The sequence below is a fragment of the Mastomys coucha genome, unplaced genomic scaffold (assembly GCF_008632895.1).
Source record: "Mastomys coucha isolate ucsf_1 unplaced genomic scaffold, UCSF_Mcou_1 pScaffold5, whole genome shotgun sequence".
Taxonomy (NCBI): domain Eukaryota; kingdom Metazoa; phylum Chordata; class Mammalia; order Rodentia; family Muridae; genus Mastomys; species Mastomys coucha.
The window spans coordinates 94,214,055-94,231,017 of NW_022196911.1; the positions used below are offsets into that span (position 1 = coordinate 94,214,055).

General features: G+C 36.8%; 1 protein-coding gene and 1 non-coding gene across 12 annotated transcripts in view; both read left to right on the top strand.

The window, feature by feature from the left end:
* The window catches only part of Cdk12 (cyclin dependent kinase 12), an 81,928-nt gene that overhangs the window by 36,326 nt on the left and 28,639 nt on the right, over window positions 1–16,963 (top strand). For 10 of the 11 annotated variants that reach the window (XM_031354531.1, XM_031354528.1, XM_031354529.1 and 7 more), the window contains exons 9-13: window positions 3,519–3,596; window positions 7,812–7,928; window positions 8,844–8,975; window positions 10,581–10,792; window positions 12,288–12,740. In XM_031354531.1, the coding sequence (XP_031210391.1) occupies window positions 3,519–3,596; window positions 7,812–7,928; window positions 8,844–8,975; window positions 10,581–10,792; window positions 12,288–12,740 (992 nt within the window). Of the gene's footprint in view, window positions 1–3,518; window positions 3,597–7,811; window positions 7,929–8,843; window positions 8,976–10,580; window positions 10,793–12,287; window positions 13,935–16,963 lie in introns of those variants that run through there. The other variant, XM_031354523.1, reaches the window with a different exon arrangement.
* LOC116079321 lies at window positions 2,051–2,157 on the top strand. Its single transcript, XR_004113894.1, has one exon. It is a non-coding gene; the product is annotated as a U6 spliceosomal RNA (small nuclear RNA).

Genomic DNA, 16,963 nt, shown 5'->3' on the forward strand with positions numbered 1-16,963 from the left:
AAAAAAAAAAAAAAAAAAAAAAAAGCCAAATAAACAAACAAGAACTCAGGCCAGGAAAACAAATAAAAAGCAACCAAACAAAAAATTCAAGGTTTTCCCGGATTTCTTAACAAGTTTGAGAACACTGTCTCCAAATGTTTTAAACAAATCTAGCTATTCCTTTGGGATTTTTTTTTTTTTACTGCTCTTCTATTTCTACTAGTTGGTATAAAACTGTATTTAGATGTTGATTTTGATAGTTAATATTGGAAGTAAAATTTATTTGTACCTTTTCCATCTCAAATCAGGATAGACACTAGAAAAGCTAATAAACAATAGGTGAAGTAAACATTAGGTCACTTGAGATTAAATTGGTGCTGGAATGAAGCGTCGTGGCTTGGGAGGCAGATGTCTATCTCTCCTATCAAGGCAATCTCGTCTACATAGCAAAATCTTTTTTTTTTTTTTTTAAGTATAGAATAGAATTTTTTTAGGGCATGGAGAGGGGAGTTAAGAGGGTAGCAGAGGCAGAGAAAGGCAGAGAGAAGGAGAGAGTAGAGAAGTAGGCGCTGGCCATGGCTGTGGGGAGGGAATGGGGGAGGGAATGGGGAAAAAGGGGGAACAAAGGGGCAAGAGGCAAGGTAGAGAAGCAGGAGTAAGAGCTACATAGCAAATTTTAAGCAAGTCAGATATACATAATGAGAACCTTTCTCACAAAAACAAAAGAAGAGGGGGAGGAAGAAGGAGATGATAGAGGACTGGAGCCAATACAGTTGCTCAGTGATTAATCGCTCTGATGCTCTTGCCAAGGAATCCCGGTTTGGTTCCCAACATCCACATGGAAGCTGACAACCAGCCTTAAATTCAGTCATGGGAGATCTGAGGTCTCTGATAGCTGTGGGCATGTACATATACATGCACATAATTCAGAGAGACACACAAACACACACGAATAATTCATAATAAATATCTTAGGAGCTGGAGAGATGGCTCAGTTCTCAGCACAGAGATCAGGCAATACATGTAATGCTAGCCAAGGGGTAAAATACTTCTTCTAGTCTCCAAAGTAACATGTATACAAATAGTAAAAAAATGAATCATTTTAAGTCATTATGATCAAAATTTAGTAGATGAAATTATATATAGCAGCCTAGGGTTGAGCCAAGGGCCTGACATCCTGACATTTTACAGGTAGAGGCTGGAGAATTGGCAGTCCAGCCCAGACTACATGTGACTGTGTGTTTAAAAACACAACAAAAAGCACATGAAAGTAATTAGCACCACTCTAGTATCACTTTAAAAAAAAAACAACAAACTTTTTTGAAGACAGTATCACTTTATGTATCTGCTGGCTGTCCTGGAAGGTATTATGTAGATTAGGCTAGCCTCCAACTTACAGATTATAACTTACTTACTTATTATATCTAAGATATAACTTAGATATAACTTATTATATTAAGATATAACTAACTTACTTATTATAACCATAATATAATTACCAAGTTAAATAAATTTAACATAGCTGAGCAGGGTAGTGCATACCTATAATTCTGTGTCCAATCAGAGGAAGGATGGTTCCAATTTCAAGGTCAATCAGAAAGGAAGTTTAACATTAGTCCAGGATAACTTTATACTATATAGTGCTTTAGTCTGTTTTCCTATTCCAGTTCTATGCTAGTGATGTCCTAGAAATAATACCTTTGTTTACTGGAGGTGTGTACATTACACTAATCTGTTTTTTGTTTTTGTTAATTGTCTGCTGTTGCACATCTTAGTTTCTAACTTGCTTGTTCTCAAGTACTGTAGTTATAGCTGCTTTCTTTATCAACGTCTTCTTCACTCTGGAACACTGCTGTAGCTTTTCTTTATATTTCACATCATTTATTATTTTCAAGAGTGTACACCAGGTTCAGGTTATGTATTTATAGCTAGAATATACCATAAGCAGTGTTACGTTCCTAATTGGATATTTTATGTCCATTTACATAGACTTCATTTGCCCTTTAGAAATGATAATAATTATAGTCACTTGGTTAATGTCTTTTTTTTTTCTCACAAAAATGTTAATAGTGTGCTGGCTTTGGCAGCACATATACTAAAATTGGAACAATACAGAGAAGATTAGCATGGCCCCTGCGCAAGGATGATCTGCAAATTCGTGAAGCATTCCATATTTAAAAAAAAAAAGTTAATAGTTTTCCTCTTACAATTAGTAACTGTTTTGTGCATAGATGCCTTGAGACTGTAAATAGTTTATTACAAAGCTGTTTCTTCTGGTGCTGATGCTGTTATTTTGGTTTTTTGAGACAGAGTTCTGGTAATATAGCCTTGGCTGTCCTGAATCATTGGAGATCATATTGGCCTTGCTTGGGTTCAAAGGCATACACCACCATACCTGACATCTTTTTCTTTCTCTTTCCTTTTCTTCCTTTCTCTCTCTCTCTTCCTTTCTTTCTCTTTAAAGATTTATTCATTTATTATATGTAAGTACACTATAGCTGACTTCAAACACCCAGAAGAGAGTATCAGATTTCATTACAGATGGTTGTGAGCAACCATGTGGTTGCAGGACCTTCAGAAGAGCAGTCAGTACTTTTAACCGATGAGCCATCTCTCCATTTTTATTTATTTTATATGTGTGACTATTTTGTCTACTTGAATGTGTGTTCTTGCAGTGTGCATGGTACCTGAAGAGCTCAGAAGGTATAGGATTCTCTGTGACTGGAATTGCAGATTGATGTGAGCCACCATGTGGGTGCTAGGACTTGAACCCAAATCCTTTTCATGATGTTCTAGAGTATCTTTCATTTATTCACTTTTTGTTTGTTTGTTTGTTACGTATATGATGTATATGCGTGTGTGAATGAAGACTTGTGTGACTCTGATTTGTTATTCACTGCTGGTCCAACTTCTAGTGATCCTCCTGTCTTGCTGTAGAATCACAGGCATTATAGACACACATGACCACACTCAGTTTTATGTGACTTCCATAGATTCAAACATGGGTTCTCAATATTTCATTTACCCACTCAACCATCTCCTAATCCTGAATATCCATCTCAAAATAACTAGGGATTTACACAGAATTTTTTTAAAAGTCTTGATGAAACTAATTTTAGCTGTTAATATGTTGGGTTTTTTTGTAAATATATTGCCAGAGGGGTTATAATAGTATAGTATAATTCTACAGAGCACATTAATGACAACAAATTTTCTTTGTAGAAAGATTGCCATGCATCTTATAAACGTGTATATTTTCTTAGATTACCATGGTGTGACAGAGATAATGAACTCCTATTAATACCTTTTGCTTATGAATGACTGTTGTCTACAGGCAATAGAGTTTGATATGCCGGCAAATTAAAAACCTGTATAATGTGTTTTCACCACAAGAAGGTGTTTTTATCTTTTAATGAACCCTGGCCTAGTTTACAGCAAAGTGTATTGCATGTTGCCCAGGATACTTAAAAGTTTATTGAAAGACACTCAAGATAGACTCAAGGGATTTTTTTCTAACCTATAAATTTTACTCTTTTTAGGTGCATCCTTGGGGAACTGTTCACAAAGAAACCTATTTTTCAAGCCAATTTGGAACTTGCTCAGCTAGAACTTATCAGGTATAGTTACACACATGCTCTTAAGTACCTGTGTATGATCAATAAGAATTTCTTTTTGATTTCTCTGTGTAGCCCTGGTTGTTCTGGAACTCACTCTGTAGACCAGGCTGGCCTCAAACTCAAAATTCTGCCTGCTTCTGCCTCCCAAGTGCTGGGATTAAAGGCATGAGCCACCTCTGCTTGGTGTCTAATCTAGTCTTTATCGGGTTCATTCTTGAGTTCTCTTGATACATTGTTAATAATCTTCAATAATCTATCTTGTTTTCTTATTCTAGTTTTCTGTCTGCAGTCAGCCATTTCACTCATAATCTGTTCACCTGAAAACTTTTTACATATCCTTGTGTTTTTTTATATATATATGTATATATATACACTTTTTCAATTTATTAAATATGAAATCAAATTTGTATATTAATAAAGTAGTTGCTTATTTTTTCATAAGAATTGAAATGATTTTAATTTATGTGTGAGCATACACATGGATGTCAGCTTTACAACCTTACAGCCTTTCCATCTTTAGCCCCGTGGTAGGAGAGAACTAACATTCAATATTTGTCTAATGACTTCTACATAAACTTATGTGTAACACACACAGAAATAAGCAAATAAGTAAAAAACAAAACAGTTTTTAAAGAAACAAGGCAGGACTGGAAAGATGGGTCAGTTAAGAGCATTGCCTGTTCTTGAAAGGACCCAGGTTTAGTTCCTGGTATCCACATGTCTGTGGCTCCACTTGCCAAAGATGTGAAACCTTTACGCAGACATACATGCAGGCAAAACACCAATGCACCTAAAATAAATTAGAAAAAAAGAAATTAGGCATGGTGGCACATACCTGGTTTACATAGTGAGTTCTATACAAGTCAGTACTAGGAAGATAGTACTGTCAGATAGGAAGACCTTATCTCACCAATAACAATGCAAATAAAAGAAATAGTTGGAAATTCATTTACTATTTTAACTTTTTTAGTTGAGTTCCTAACTCAACTAGTTTCTACAATCAAACATTCTACCATAATACAATCTAAAAAATAGACTAAATTGATACTTACATCTTGATGAATAATAAAGTTATTTAAAGCCTTGCCTGCTTGCTTGGGACAGGATCTCTGGTCCTGGCTATCTTAGAGCTTGCTATACAGACCAGATTGGTCTGTAACTCACAGAGAGCCTTCTGAGTGCTGCAATTAAAGATGTGCACCACCGGCTGGTGAGATGGTTCAGCACTTAAGAGCACTGACTGCTCTTCCAAAGGTCCTGAGTTTAAATCCCAGCAACCACATGTGGCTCACAATCATCTGTTAGGAGATCTGATGCCCTTTCCTGGTGTGTCTGAAGGCAGTTTACAGTATATGTACATATAATAATAAAAAAAATCTTAAAAAAAAAAAAAAAAAAAGTGTACCACCATGCCCAGCTAAAGCCTTTGTCTGTCTTTTCTCTTTCTTCTTTTCAAGACAAAATTTCTCAGTGTATCCCTGGCTGTCATGGTTGTCATCCCTGGGTGGCCTTCAATTCAGGGATCAGCCTGCCTTTGCCTCCCAAGTGTTGGGATTAAAGACATGGGATATTACCAACTAGTTAGTCTTTGTTTTTTATAATTAAGCCAGTATTGTTTCTGAAAGAGCTAAAAGTTACACACACACACACACACACACACACACACACACACAAATGTACAGTGCAAACGTGACAGTGCAAGTTTGTTGTGTGTTCTGAATCAAGACTTCAGTGAAGTTACACAATGTAACACTGGGGAATAGTGCCAGAAAGATCTCAGACTTACTACACATTTGATATTTAGTTAACGTTTTGGTTGTTGTATATATTACCATTGTCAAATTTGTCATGACCCAGTTATGTAATCCTTAGTTATGATTTACCCCCTCTTTTCTTTTTTTTTTAATTAATATGAGTTCTCTGTCTGCATGTACATCTGCATGTCAGAAGAGGGCATGACATCTCTTTTTTCTTTTTTTTAAAGATTTATTTATTTATTTATTTTATGTATGTGAGTACACTGTTGTTGTCTTCAGAGACACCAGAGGAGAGCATCAGATCCCCATTACAGATGGTTGTGAGCCACCATGTGGTTGCTGGGAATTGAACTCAGGACTTCTGGAAGAGCAATCAGTGCTCTTAACCTCTGAGCCACCTCTCCAACCCATGAGATCTCATAGATGGTCATGCCTCACTAGGTGGTTGCTGGGAATTGAATTCAGGATCTCTGGAAGAACAGCCAGTGCTATTAATTTCTGAGCCATCTAACTAGCCTGAACTATAGTTTTAAAACTAGATAATGAATAGCTAATGAAATTCTCCAGTTTTGGTAACTCTTTTTTTTAAGTTATCCCACCAAATGATATTAAATTTATCTTTGCTTGGTCCAGCTTAAAATATTTTCTGTGACATCTTGAGAACATAAAAAATTATATTTTATGGGGCTGGAGAGATGACTCATCAGTTGAGACCTCTAGCTGTTATTGCAGAGGATCTGGGTTCTGTTTCTAGTTACCCTCATTGTAGCTCATATCCACTCATACCTTTTAATTTCATGTATTTGAGTGTTTGCATGTGTGTAATTGCACCACATGCATACTTGGTGCCCTTGGAAGCCAGAGGAGAGCGTTGAATCCCCTGGAACTGGATTTGTAGAGGCTGTCAGCTGCTGTGCGGGGGCTGGAAGCTGAACAACCTGCGTCCTATTTAAAGTGCTGTTAATTTCTCAGCCACCTCTCCAGCTTTAGATTGTCTAAATCTTACTTCATGATTTTATTCTTACATATATACAGATATGCTGTATTTAAAAATACTGGTACTTGTACTACAGGCTGTGTAGGATAAGGTAGTGAGAATATTTTTAAGATCATGAGTTCAAGACTAGCCTAAGTAGATAGCTCAACATGTTCTCAAGCTTGATGGCCTGAATTCAATCATGGGTACATACATATAGGAGAGTTTCCCAAAAGTTTTCCAGTGACTATTATTACATGTGCACATATGCTCAAAACACTAATTAAAGTAGAAAAGGTGATTGAAAAAATATTTTTCTGACCAGCCTCCTTGAAAAACAGATATAAGGAACCTCACCTCCTCACATACTGCCTGGTGTTTTTGGGTGGTGTCAGGGTTTGTAGAACCAAACTGCAGCGGGCGGTGAGATGGCTTCTCGTGTGCAGATGCTTCCCAGTAAGTCTAACAACATACATTCCATCTTAAGGACTCATGTAGTTAAAAGAGAGAGCTGACTCTTGAGATTTATTTCTTGATCTCTGCTATTGTGGTGTAGCATATTCCTTAAAAGGATAGGAATAGAAGAATTTTTGGCTGTTTTTCATGTTTTATGGAGTGCATGTTTTCTTCTTCATTCTACCCTGTGGATCCTGAGGATTGAACTCGGGTCATCAAGCTTGGGAGGAGTAATCTTTTTCCACTGAGTCTTTTCTCTAGCCACAGTTTTAAAATGTAACCTATAATGGGCAATTTGGGGAGGACTCGAAACTACACTAGGGGCCTCTCTTGCTATACTCTGCTTTCTTCTTTTCTTTTTCTCTGTTCCTCTCCCTTTTTCTATTTTGATTTGTTTTTGTTTGTTTTGAGACAGTGTCTCTCTTTTTATAGGCCATGCTGGCCATCAGTTCATCAATTTTCACTATTGGGAATTAGTTTTGCCAGGTATGGTGTTACATGTCTTCTCTTTGGAAGCAGAGGCAGGTTCATCTCTTGAGTTTAAGGCTGTCTTGGTTTACACAATATGTTCAGGACAGCCAGGGCTTCATAATAAATAGATTTGGCCCAAAAAAGTGAGAAAGAAAAGAAATTAATTCTAGCTGAATAGAATAAAATTGGTGATGAGAACCATAATAGATAAAAACATGTTTTACAAAATATGTCAATCAGTTTTTGTTGCTCGCTCTCTGTGTATGTGTGTGTGTATGTGTGTATATATATACATATATATACACACATACACACAATTTTTGCTAGCTTTCAGTATTTATAGTATGTTTTCTTGCGGTTGGAATTCTTATATTGCTTTTCCTTAGAGCAATTAAAGTCATGTTTTACTTTTTTTTTTTTTTTTACTAGTGTAATAATGTAATAAATCATAGAGTCACCAGATCTCAGAAGATAATTTCTTCTTCAACAACCTCTAGAAGTCATGCTGTCCCAATGATTCTCATCAGTGCACTTGTTCTTTTGCTTTCTTTTCAGTCGTCTCTGTGGTAGTCCTTGTCCAGCAGTATGGCCTGATGTTATCAAGCTACCCTACTTCAACACCATGAAACCGAAGAAGCAATACAGGAGACGCCTAAGAGAAGAATTCTCTTTGTGAGTTTAACAAAATTCTCTTAAATCTCTTTTCTGTATCTAGCTTCTGTTGGTACTTGACTTTTACTGTTAATCTCAATTTAATACAGGAAATATTTTAATTACATTTTTTGTTGTTTTGTTTTTCTGAGACAGTCTCACTATATACATCTAGTTGGCCTGGAACTCAGTATATAGACTAGGCTGGCTTCAAACTCAGAGATCTATTTGCCTCTGTGTCATGAATACTTCTGTTACAGTGATGCTCCAATAAGGCCAGCCCCATTCATTGATTCTTTTATGTATTTGTGTATGGATATGGGTATGGAAGACAGAAGAAAAATTTCAGGGTCCCAAGGAAATAATACTGCTCATAATGTTTTGTAATGGGTGCTTTTACCTGATGAGCCTCAATTAGCCCAATTATTTTATTTTACATATATGAGTGTTTTTGCTTGCGTGCATGTATGTGTATCATGTGTCACATGTCTGGTGCCTTCAGAGGCCAGGAGAGTGTGTTGGATTTTCTGGAATTGGAATTTGGAAGATTATGAGCTGGCATGTGGATATTGGAAATTTAATTTGGGGTTTTGGCAAGAGTGCCAGTGCTCTTAACCTCTAAGCCACCTCTCCAGCCCTACTACTAAAGAGTTTATTTTATCCAACCCTATTTCTGATTTTCTCTTCTGAAGGCCTTGGCCAAATAAAAACCTTTGAGCTTCCTAAGGAAAGAGTACCAAATTGTTGGTTTCATTAGTTTTCACCTGCATTTTAACATTTCTTAATCATGTCTTAGATTTGTTGTTCCCATTAGCCAATTTCCAATTTTCTTTGCTTCGTTTTACATGGAGATTCAAATAACATTTTATAGAAGTTTCCTGGTTTGAGAACTATGGGGTTGTTGTGAGTTTTTGATTCCCCTGTTCCTTTCCATAGCATTCCTTCAGCGGCACTTGATCTATTGGATCACATGCTGACACTGGATCCTAGCAAGCGCTGCACAGCTGAACAGACCCTACAGAGTGACTTTCTTAAAGATGTGGAACTCAGCAAAATGGCACCTCCAGAGTAAGTATTGTGGCTGTAAAATGATTCCAAATTTTCTGCTAGACTCAGATGATAAACTAAAAAATATATAGGTTTATCAAAATAACTGCAAATGGAGTGTTACTGTGGATAAGGTGCCATATATTATTTTGCCACTATATACTTCTCATACTGAAAGAACAATTGTAATTTTAAATAGTCTGCATCAGTGTCAGGTCAGTAAGGGTATGACACTTATATAGGCTGGCCTTGAACTTTAGATCTTTTTCCTTTGGATGCATTTTCTTACCATAGAAGGAATGGGATGGTATGATGGTAAACACTTGGGAGGCTGTTGCAGCTGAATCCTGAGTTCCTAGTTCTGGAGTAATATATTTTCCAAAAAAAACAAAATAGAGGATATTGGTAATTACATATAAGTATCATTACTTTAAAGATCTATCCAGATTCATTTATTGTATTAAACTTTTGATATATAAACTTTTTACTGAAATGTAGGAACTGTTACATAGTTTTGTTTTCTAGAAACAAATGTATCCTTCAATGACCTGGAATTCAACAAGTAGACCAGGCTGGCCTTTAACAGGCATGCCACCTTCTTCTGCCCCTTAGTTGCTAGGATTCAGAATGTACCCAGTTTAACTCTGGAAAAAGTTAATGATACCTAATCATGGACATTCAATGACTAATTTAGTATACTAGTGATGGTTATACAGTTCCAAGATTTAAAACACCATTTGTGTTTGTTTGCATACATGTTCATTCTCTTGCCAAGGATACATGTGAAGGTCAGGACATGTTGTGGGGGTTGGTTCAAACATAAAAGTTCCAAAGTTGAATTCAGGTTGTCATTCTTGGTAGCAAGTCCTTACTTACTGAGCCATCTTCATAGCTCCTTTTGTAGGCTTTCAAAACTTTTTTTTTTTGGTTTTTTGGTTTTTTTTTTGTTTTTGAGTCAGGGTTTCTATGTATAGCTCCGGCTGTCCTGGAACACACTCTGTAGGCCAGGCTGGCCTCGAACTCAGAAATCTGCCTGCCTCTGCCTCCCAAGCGGTGGGATCAAAGGCGTGCGCCACCACTGCCCAACTTTTTTTTTTCCATAACTTTTTAGTAAGCTGTTCATCTCGGCTCTCATTTATCCTCAGCTGAAACTTCACTAGTAAAATTCTCTTTATTCTTTTTATACCAACAGAAACAGTATTTGACCAGATAGGAATTGGTTCTAGTATCACTAAGATTTTTCTTTCTTTTTTTTTTTCCCTTTGGGAGAGTGCAGGGGGCGGGCGGTCTTCCGAGACAAGGTTTCTCTGTGTAGCCCTGGCTGTCCTGGAACTCACTCTGTAGACCAAGCTGGCCTCGAACTCAGAAATCCGCCTGCCTCTGCCTCCCAAGTGCTGGGATTAAAGGTGTGCGCCACCACTGCCCAGCAGATTTTTACGTCTTACTGCATAATTTTGGGCTTTTATTTTCTACAAACTACTACTTGCCATGATTCTTTTTACACTGAATTCTAATATTTATGATTTTTTTTTAATTCTAATACCGGTGTTCCTTGCTTTTTTATATTAATTTATTATTCTTCCACTTACTCATTACTTACTCTTCCTTTGTTTTGTGTTTTTCCAGCCTACCTCACTGGCAGGATTGCCATGAATTATGGAGTAAGAAACGTCGACGGCAACGACAGAGTGGTATTGTGATAGAAGAGCCACCTCCATCCAAAATTTCTCGAAAAGAAACTACCTCAGGGACATCAGTTGAGCCTGTGAAGAACAGTAGCCCAGCACCACCTCAACCTGCTCCTGTCAAGGCAGAGCCTGGTCCAGGGGATGCAGTAGGTCAGTGCTAGGATGGAGCCTCTGTTTCTATTGAGTACACTTACGGAGATTTTGAGGGTAAAATGCATACATGTTCGTATCACTGTGTTTTTGTCCACTGGAACATTAGAAAACTTACTGATATCCTCATTTCTAAGGAGAAGTAAAACTTACTTTCTGCGTATAGTTCAGAAAGTTTGCAGTGGGGTATTTTCATTACTTGAGATACAGAATACTATATCTTTCTTAGATTATATGTGGAAGAAACCAATTAAATTTGTAAAATTTAAGGTTAGTATTTTTTTAATGTGTGTTTGTGTGTGTGTGTGTGTGTGTGTGTGTGTGTGTGTGTGTGTGTGTGTGTGTATCAGTGTGTGTCAGCATATACATCTGTGCACCTTTTGTGCTTAATGCCTCCAGATGCCAAAAGTGGGTGTCAAATTCTGGGACTAGAATTACAGTTTGAGCTGAGATGTGGGCACTGAGAATCAAACCCAAGTTCTCTGGATAAGCAACCCATTAAACACGGAGCCAACTCTCCAGCCCTCACTCACTGCTTTTGAGCAGTAATTTAAAGTTGTTATGTTAGATTTGATAAGGCTTTAGAATCCAGTCAAATTAAATCAAATTGCTAAAATTAGTGGATTCTGTAGACTATTTCTTGACCTATATACTAAAATTGTGTCAAAATAACCATTGTAACAAGTATTTATCATTTTTTTAACTGCAGATCTATTTCATTTTCCCTTCTCTATCCACCCAATGGCCATGAACTTAGGATCTTCTGCCTCAGCCTCCAAAGTAGCTGAGATTGCAGTGTTTCTTTCTACATTTGGAACACGTTGGAATTTTCCAGAAAACTTGAAAAATAAATTTCCTCAGATCAGTGCAGCACAGCACTGGGGATGTGGAGTTAGGAGGATCAGACGTTCACAGTTATCTTTCACTACACACCAACAGTGAGGCTAGCCTGGGATACACAACATAAATAACCCCTAAATAAATGCCAAATTTCTTGGCACATTAGACCCCTAATTCTTAAATCCATCCTAATAGTTTTTACATATAATAATGGTTGAAAATCACTGACTAAAAGTGTACAGGCAAAATGTAGTCACTTTTATAAAGAGTGCAGAGATGCTTTAGTTAGTCCTTGTGTTTTATTTGTTGTTTTAATTTTTATTTATTTTATTGGAGGTGGCACATAATGTGTGTAGAGGTCAGAGGGCAACTTGTAGGACTTGTTACTCTCCAGTACATGGGTCCTGGTCGTTACACAGTTGTCATGCTTGGTGGCAAGTGCCTTTTACCTTGAGTAGCATCTCACCAATCCAAGTCTTTGCATTTTAAAACAAAAATAAAGAATAAACTGTGATGTAATAATCTGAGATACTAAATGTCAGATTCAAAATGAAACTGTGCCTTTGGATGTTATAAATTGCTTTTGTCAGTAGAAGAAGACAAAGGGCCTTGGGCTTCCTTGTCATCTTATTTTGGCTCCACTTTTGTCCCACAGGCCTCGGTGACATCACACAGCAATTGAATCAAAGTGAACTGGCAGTGTTATTAAACCTGCTTCAGAGCCAAACTGACCTGAGCATCCCTCAGATGGCACAGCTGCTTAATATCCACTCCAATCCAGAGATGCAACAGCAGCTTGAAGCCTTGAATCAGTCTATTAGTGCACTGACTGAAGCCAGTTCCCAGCAGCAGGACTCAGAATCCATAGCCCCGGAGGAATCATTGAAGGAGGTACCTTCTGTATCTGTGGTCCTGCCTCCTGCTGAACAGACAACTCCTGAAGCTTCAAACACACCAGCTGACATGCAGAATATGTTGGCAGTTCTCTTGAGTCAGCTGATGAAAACCCAAGAGCCAGCTGGTAACCTGGAGGAAAACACCAGTGACAAGAATAGTGGGCCACAGGGGCCCCGAAGAACTCCTACAATGCCACAGGAGGAGGCAGCAGGTAAACAGACCGGTCATGAATCTCACTGAGCTCAGGTGCTGTTGATCCTCTTAAAGAAAATCTCTTAATGTTTTCTTTTTCACATCATTGGTCTCAGTTTCCATTTTCTGTAGTCTAGTCTACAGGAGGACATAGGACCAAATGATGTATTTCTTGACCAGCCTATTCGTTTAGGTCTCAAAGCACCTTTCATATATTGATAATTTTTCCAATTAATAAGGTACTGGTAAGTAAAGCCCTTGTATTCTAATCAAGAAAACCAAAGCTGTAGATAGTGAGGTATCTTGAAGGAGTATGTGAATGTGATAGCAAGCTAGTCCTAGAGAACATGACTTTAAAATAAACAACAAATTATTCTTTACATCTAGTGGAGTGGATCCTGGATACCAGAATCTTATGTGGAAGATACAGTCAAGAAAGCCCTAATAAAATAACATTTCAGTTCCTGAAAATAATCGGGGAATTGTTTTGAGCAGATAAACACCTTATATTTTCTTTCCAAACAGTAATAGTACCTAAAAGTGGTTACTTTAACTCTATGTTTATGAAAGGGACAGTGGAATCAGGAAGTTAAGCATTATGAAAAGAAAAAGTCTAAAGGGAAAAAATTGTTATGTCTTATGTCACATGACCACACCATGCAGTATTAGAGGAGGGAAGCATTGCAAGTATTCTAATCAATTCTGAGTCATAATCCATTTGAAAATCTCACTATCTGAAAATGTTTTCGACTTTTTGGAAATACTCATTGGCCTTGAAGATCCCATGAATTGGGGAATAAGAAGAGACACAGACTGAAGAGGTATACTAACTCTGAACTTTAGGAATCTGCGATTATATTTCATATGGGTCGGTACAAAAAATATATTCTTTATTTTCACTAGTATAAGGTCAAATACATACCCTGATTTTTCATATGTGGAAATTATTCAAACTGAAAGACAATAAAATTAACCTTTTGTTTTGTGACTAGGTAAACTGCATCCTAAGAAATTTAAGTAAATCTGTCTCTGATCTGCCGATTATTAGCCAACAAAGCTAATACACTCATGTCTTGATTCACATTGCTATTCTCTATGATGATTTGAATGGTTTTAATAGGCTTGGTAATAGGAAAGGCTGGAGAGATGGCTCAGAAATTAAGAACACTGGCTGTTCTTGCTGAGGAACTGCTTCAATTCCTAGCACCTTTATAGTGGCTCACAGCTGCCTGTAATTCCTGTTCCAGAGGTTATGATGCCCTCTTCTGACCTCCACAGGGACCAGGTACACACATGGCACACACTTACACAATAATAATAAATAAAGATGTAAATTTAAATAAAGAAAAGTCTATGTAGAAGTAAAGCAGGTTATTTATCTCCTGTCTCAGATTCTGATCTTAACCAGTCATCCCTCAAAAAGTAAATAACAATTTTCATCTCAAAGTACCTGAAAGATCTTTGTCAAATTAAATAGCATCCTGCTTGAAAAATATTCACCAAATAATTCAACAATCTATCAACCATATAATAAAGTTGAACTGAAAATAAGTCATAGCATATAGCTAGAAGTTAGATTTGCTTTTTAGAGGAGAATGTAAAAATGCCACAGCTAAAGATGAATAGAAATATTGGATCAAAATATTTATATTTTTGATCCCAGCTCTTAGGAGGCCAACCTGGTCTAGTCCTACAAAGGAAGTTGCATCCATCAAGGCCCTGTCTCAAGAAATTTACACACATACAAAACACACCAAAATCCACAGATGATATTTTAGTCATTCCTGGATTATCTAGTGTGTCTACAATTTTTTTTTTTTTTTAGCATAAATTGCATTCAAAACTTTTAAGATCCCACCTCCTGCCTCCACATGCCTCTTACTTGGCCATTGCACTGTTCATTAACACTTCCACCAGAGGGCAGACTGCATAAACCAGAAAAGTGATCTTAGTTTGGCAATTTAGTTTTTCTTTCTGTACTTAAAGAGTAGTGGTTCTAATCTAATAAATAAAAAGAAAATTTTAAGCTATTTTTACATTTATTTACCTTCTTCATTAGGATAAAACTATTATATAGTGACAATATCAACACTAATCTGAGAACAATATGGTTTATAATTTATAGCTTTAGTTTTAATTCCTTTAAATAAGCTTTATTAACTTCAGTAGTTCTTAATGAAAAGTGGTATAACTGGAAGACTATAAACTTAAACTGACACCTGGTTTTTGTTTGTTTTCTTCCAGTATTAAAAACTTGGTGATTGTTTTTTCTTCTATGTCATTGGTACTTGGATATCCTTATATAGATAAGTAGTATTGACAGTAAAAGACTTTGAAATATAATACATGGTTGTAGTTCAGTTACCTTATCATTTTGGGTTATTCTCCAAATTGTAAATTTTCAGTAGCTGATTTCTTCTGCCTGAATTCATTTTTTTTCCTGCTATTCAGCTGACCAGCCGGTCAACAAATAACTTGGAGTTACATGTTATAAAGTGGACTACTCTGTTTCAAAACTGAAAGTTGATACCCTGCCTCCCTTGCCTCCCTGGCTTGTGCCCCCAATCCCAGAACCTCTTAAACTGTTTATCTTTATTTGTTATTTCATATGCCATCTGGCCTCATTTTTCACTGCACAGTGTTAAAATTTTTTATTTTCTTGGGGGTTTTTTGTTCAATTTTTTGAGACAGGGTTTCTCTATATAGCCCTGGCTGTCCTGGAACTCTCTGTAGACAGCAAGCTAGCGTCAGATTCAGAGATATATCTGTCTGACTCTACTTCCTGAGCGCTGGGACTATATATAGGCGTGTGCCACCACTGCCCTGCTTGTATATTGTTTTGAGTGTGTTTTCTACCTGCCTACTTGGGGAGTGCAAATTTAATTACTATTGTCTTTACAGAGTATTTGCAAGATAATTATGCTATAGGAATACCAAATTGTAATTAAAAATTGTTTTTGGCTTGTCTAAGTAATGACATTACATCACTAACTAACAAAGTAGAAGAAAATATTTAAAAGAAAAAATTGGTCATTTGTGAGATAAGACCAAAACAACAAACCTTTTTTAAAAAGCAGCTTGAATAACAATCCTGAAGACATTAATCTTACTAGTTTTTGACTCACTAGTTTTATATGGCCTCAAACTCATACCACTTTTTCTCTTATCTCTTACCCTGGTAAGAATTCATTTTCAGGCAAATGTAGACAGCAACGAAAAAGCAAAAGTCTGGGGACATGGTTCAAGAAAGAGGTCATGGTAATAATTGAGTTTAGTATTAGTTCAGTAAGGATGAACACATTTTTATCAACGGTACAGTTCTGTGTGATGCTACTAGAGTGATTTTTCTTTTTTATAGCATAAAAAAACATATAGAAGGTAAGAAAACAAAATTGAAAATTATAACAGGATTACTCTGGTCTTTGCAATTTATTACAATTATTCACAAAGCTGTGGTTGGTTAATACACTTTTCTTAAGGATATGTTTATAGAGAGAAATGATTAATTTGGGGAAGCAAATGTCCTTTTATATATGCTGAGAATGGTTTTTTTTTGATTGCATCTCTCCTGTTGTATTTCAGGTTAATTTTCTATCATCAAACACTGTAAATATGTTAGCCAGGTTTGCACGTTGTACAGAAAGATTATGTCCTAGAAATATGACCACAGAGTATATATTGTTCCTTCTCATCTTCCTTCTTTCTGCTTTGTTTTCAATAATGTTTTGATCTAACAGCAGAAGGGATGGAGAGGTTGCCAACAATCTGCATATTAGAACAGTTCTTTAACGAAGAAAATCTCAAAACAAAAATATTTAGGACAGTCATTTGAAACATAACATCTTTTTATACCAGCCGTCAGATCCAGAATGCAACTGTTTTATTTCTAATCACTTGATTATTTTATCCATAAATTTCAGTTTCCTGGTCCCAGGTTTTTTCCTTTTACTATATCTGGTTACTTGTATTGGTATTTATGTTGGACAGTATGTGTTTGTGTTTATAATCACATGTGATTTTTAAGATGGTATTTAAAAGAAGTAACCCTTCCACAGCATGTCCTCCTCACATTCTTCCACCAGAGAAGAGGCCCCCTGAGCCCCCTGGACCTCCACCGCCGCCACCTCCACCCCCTCTGGTTGAAGGCGATCTTTCCAGCGCCCCCCAGGAGTTGAATCCCGCCGTGACAGCCGCCTTGCTGCAGCTTTTATCCCAGCCTGAAGCAGAGCCTCCTGGCCACCT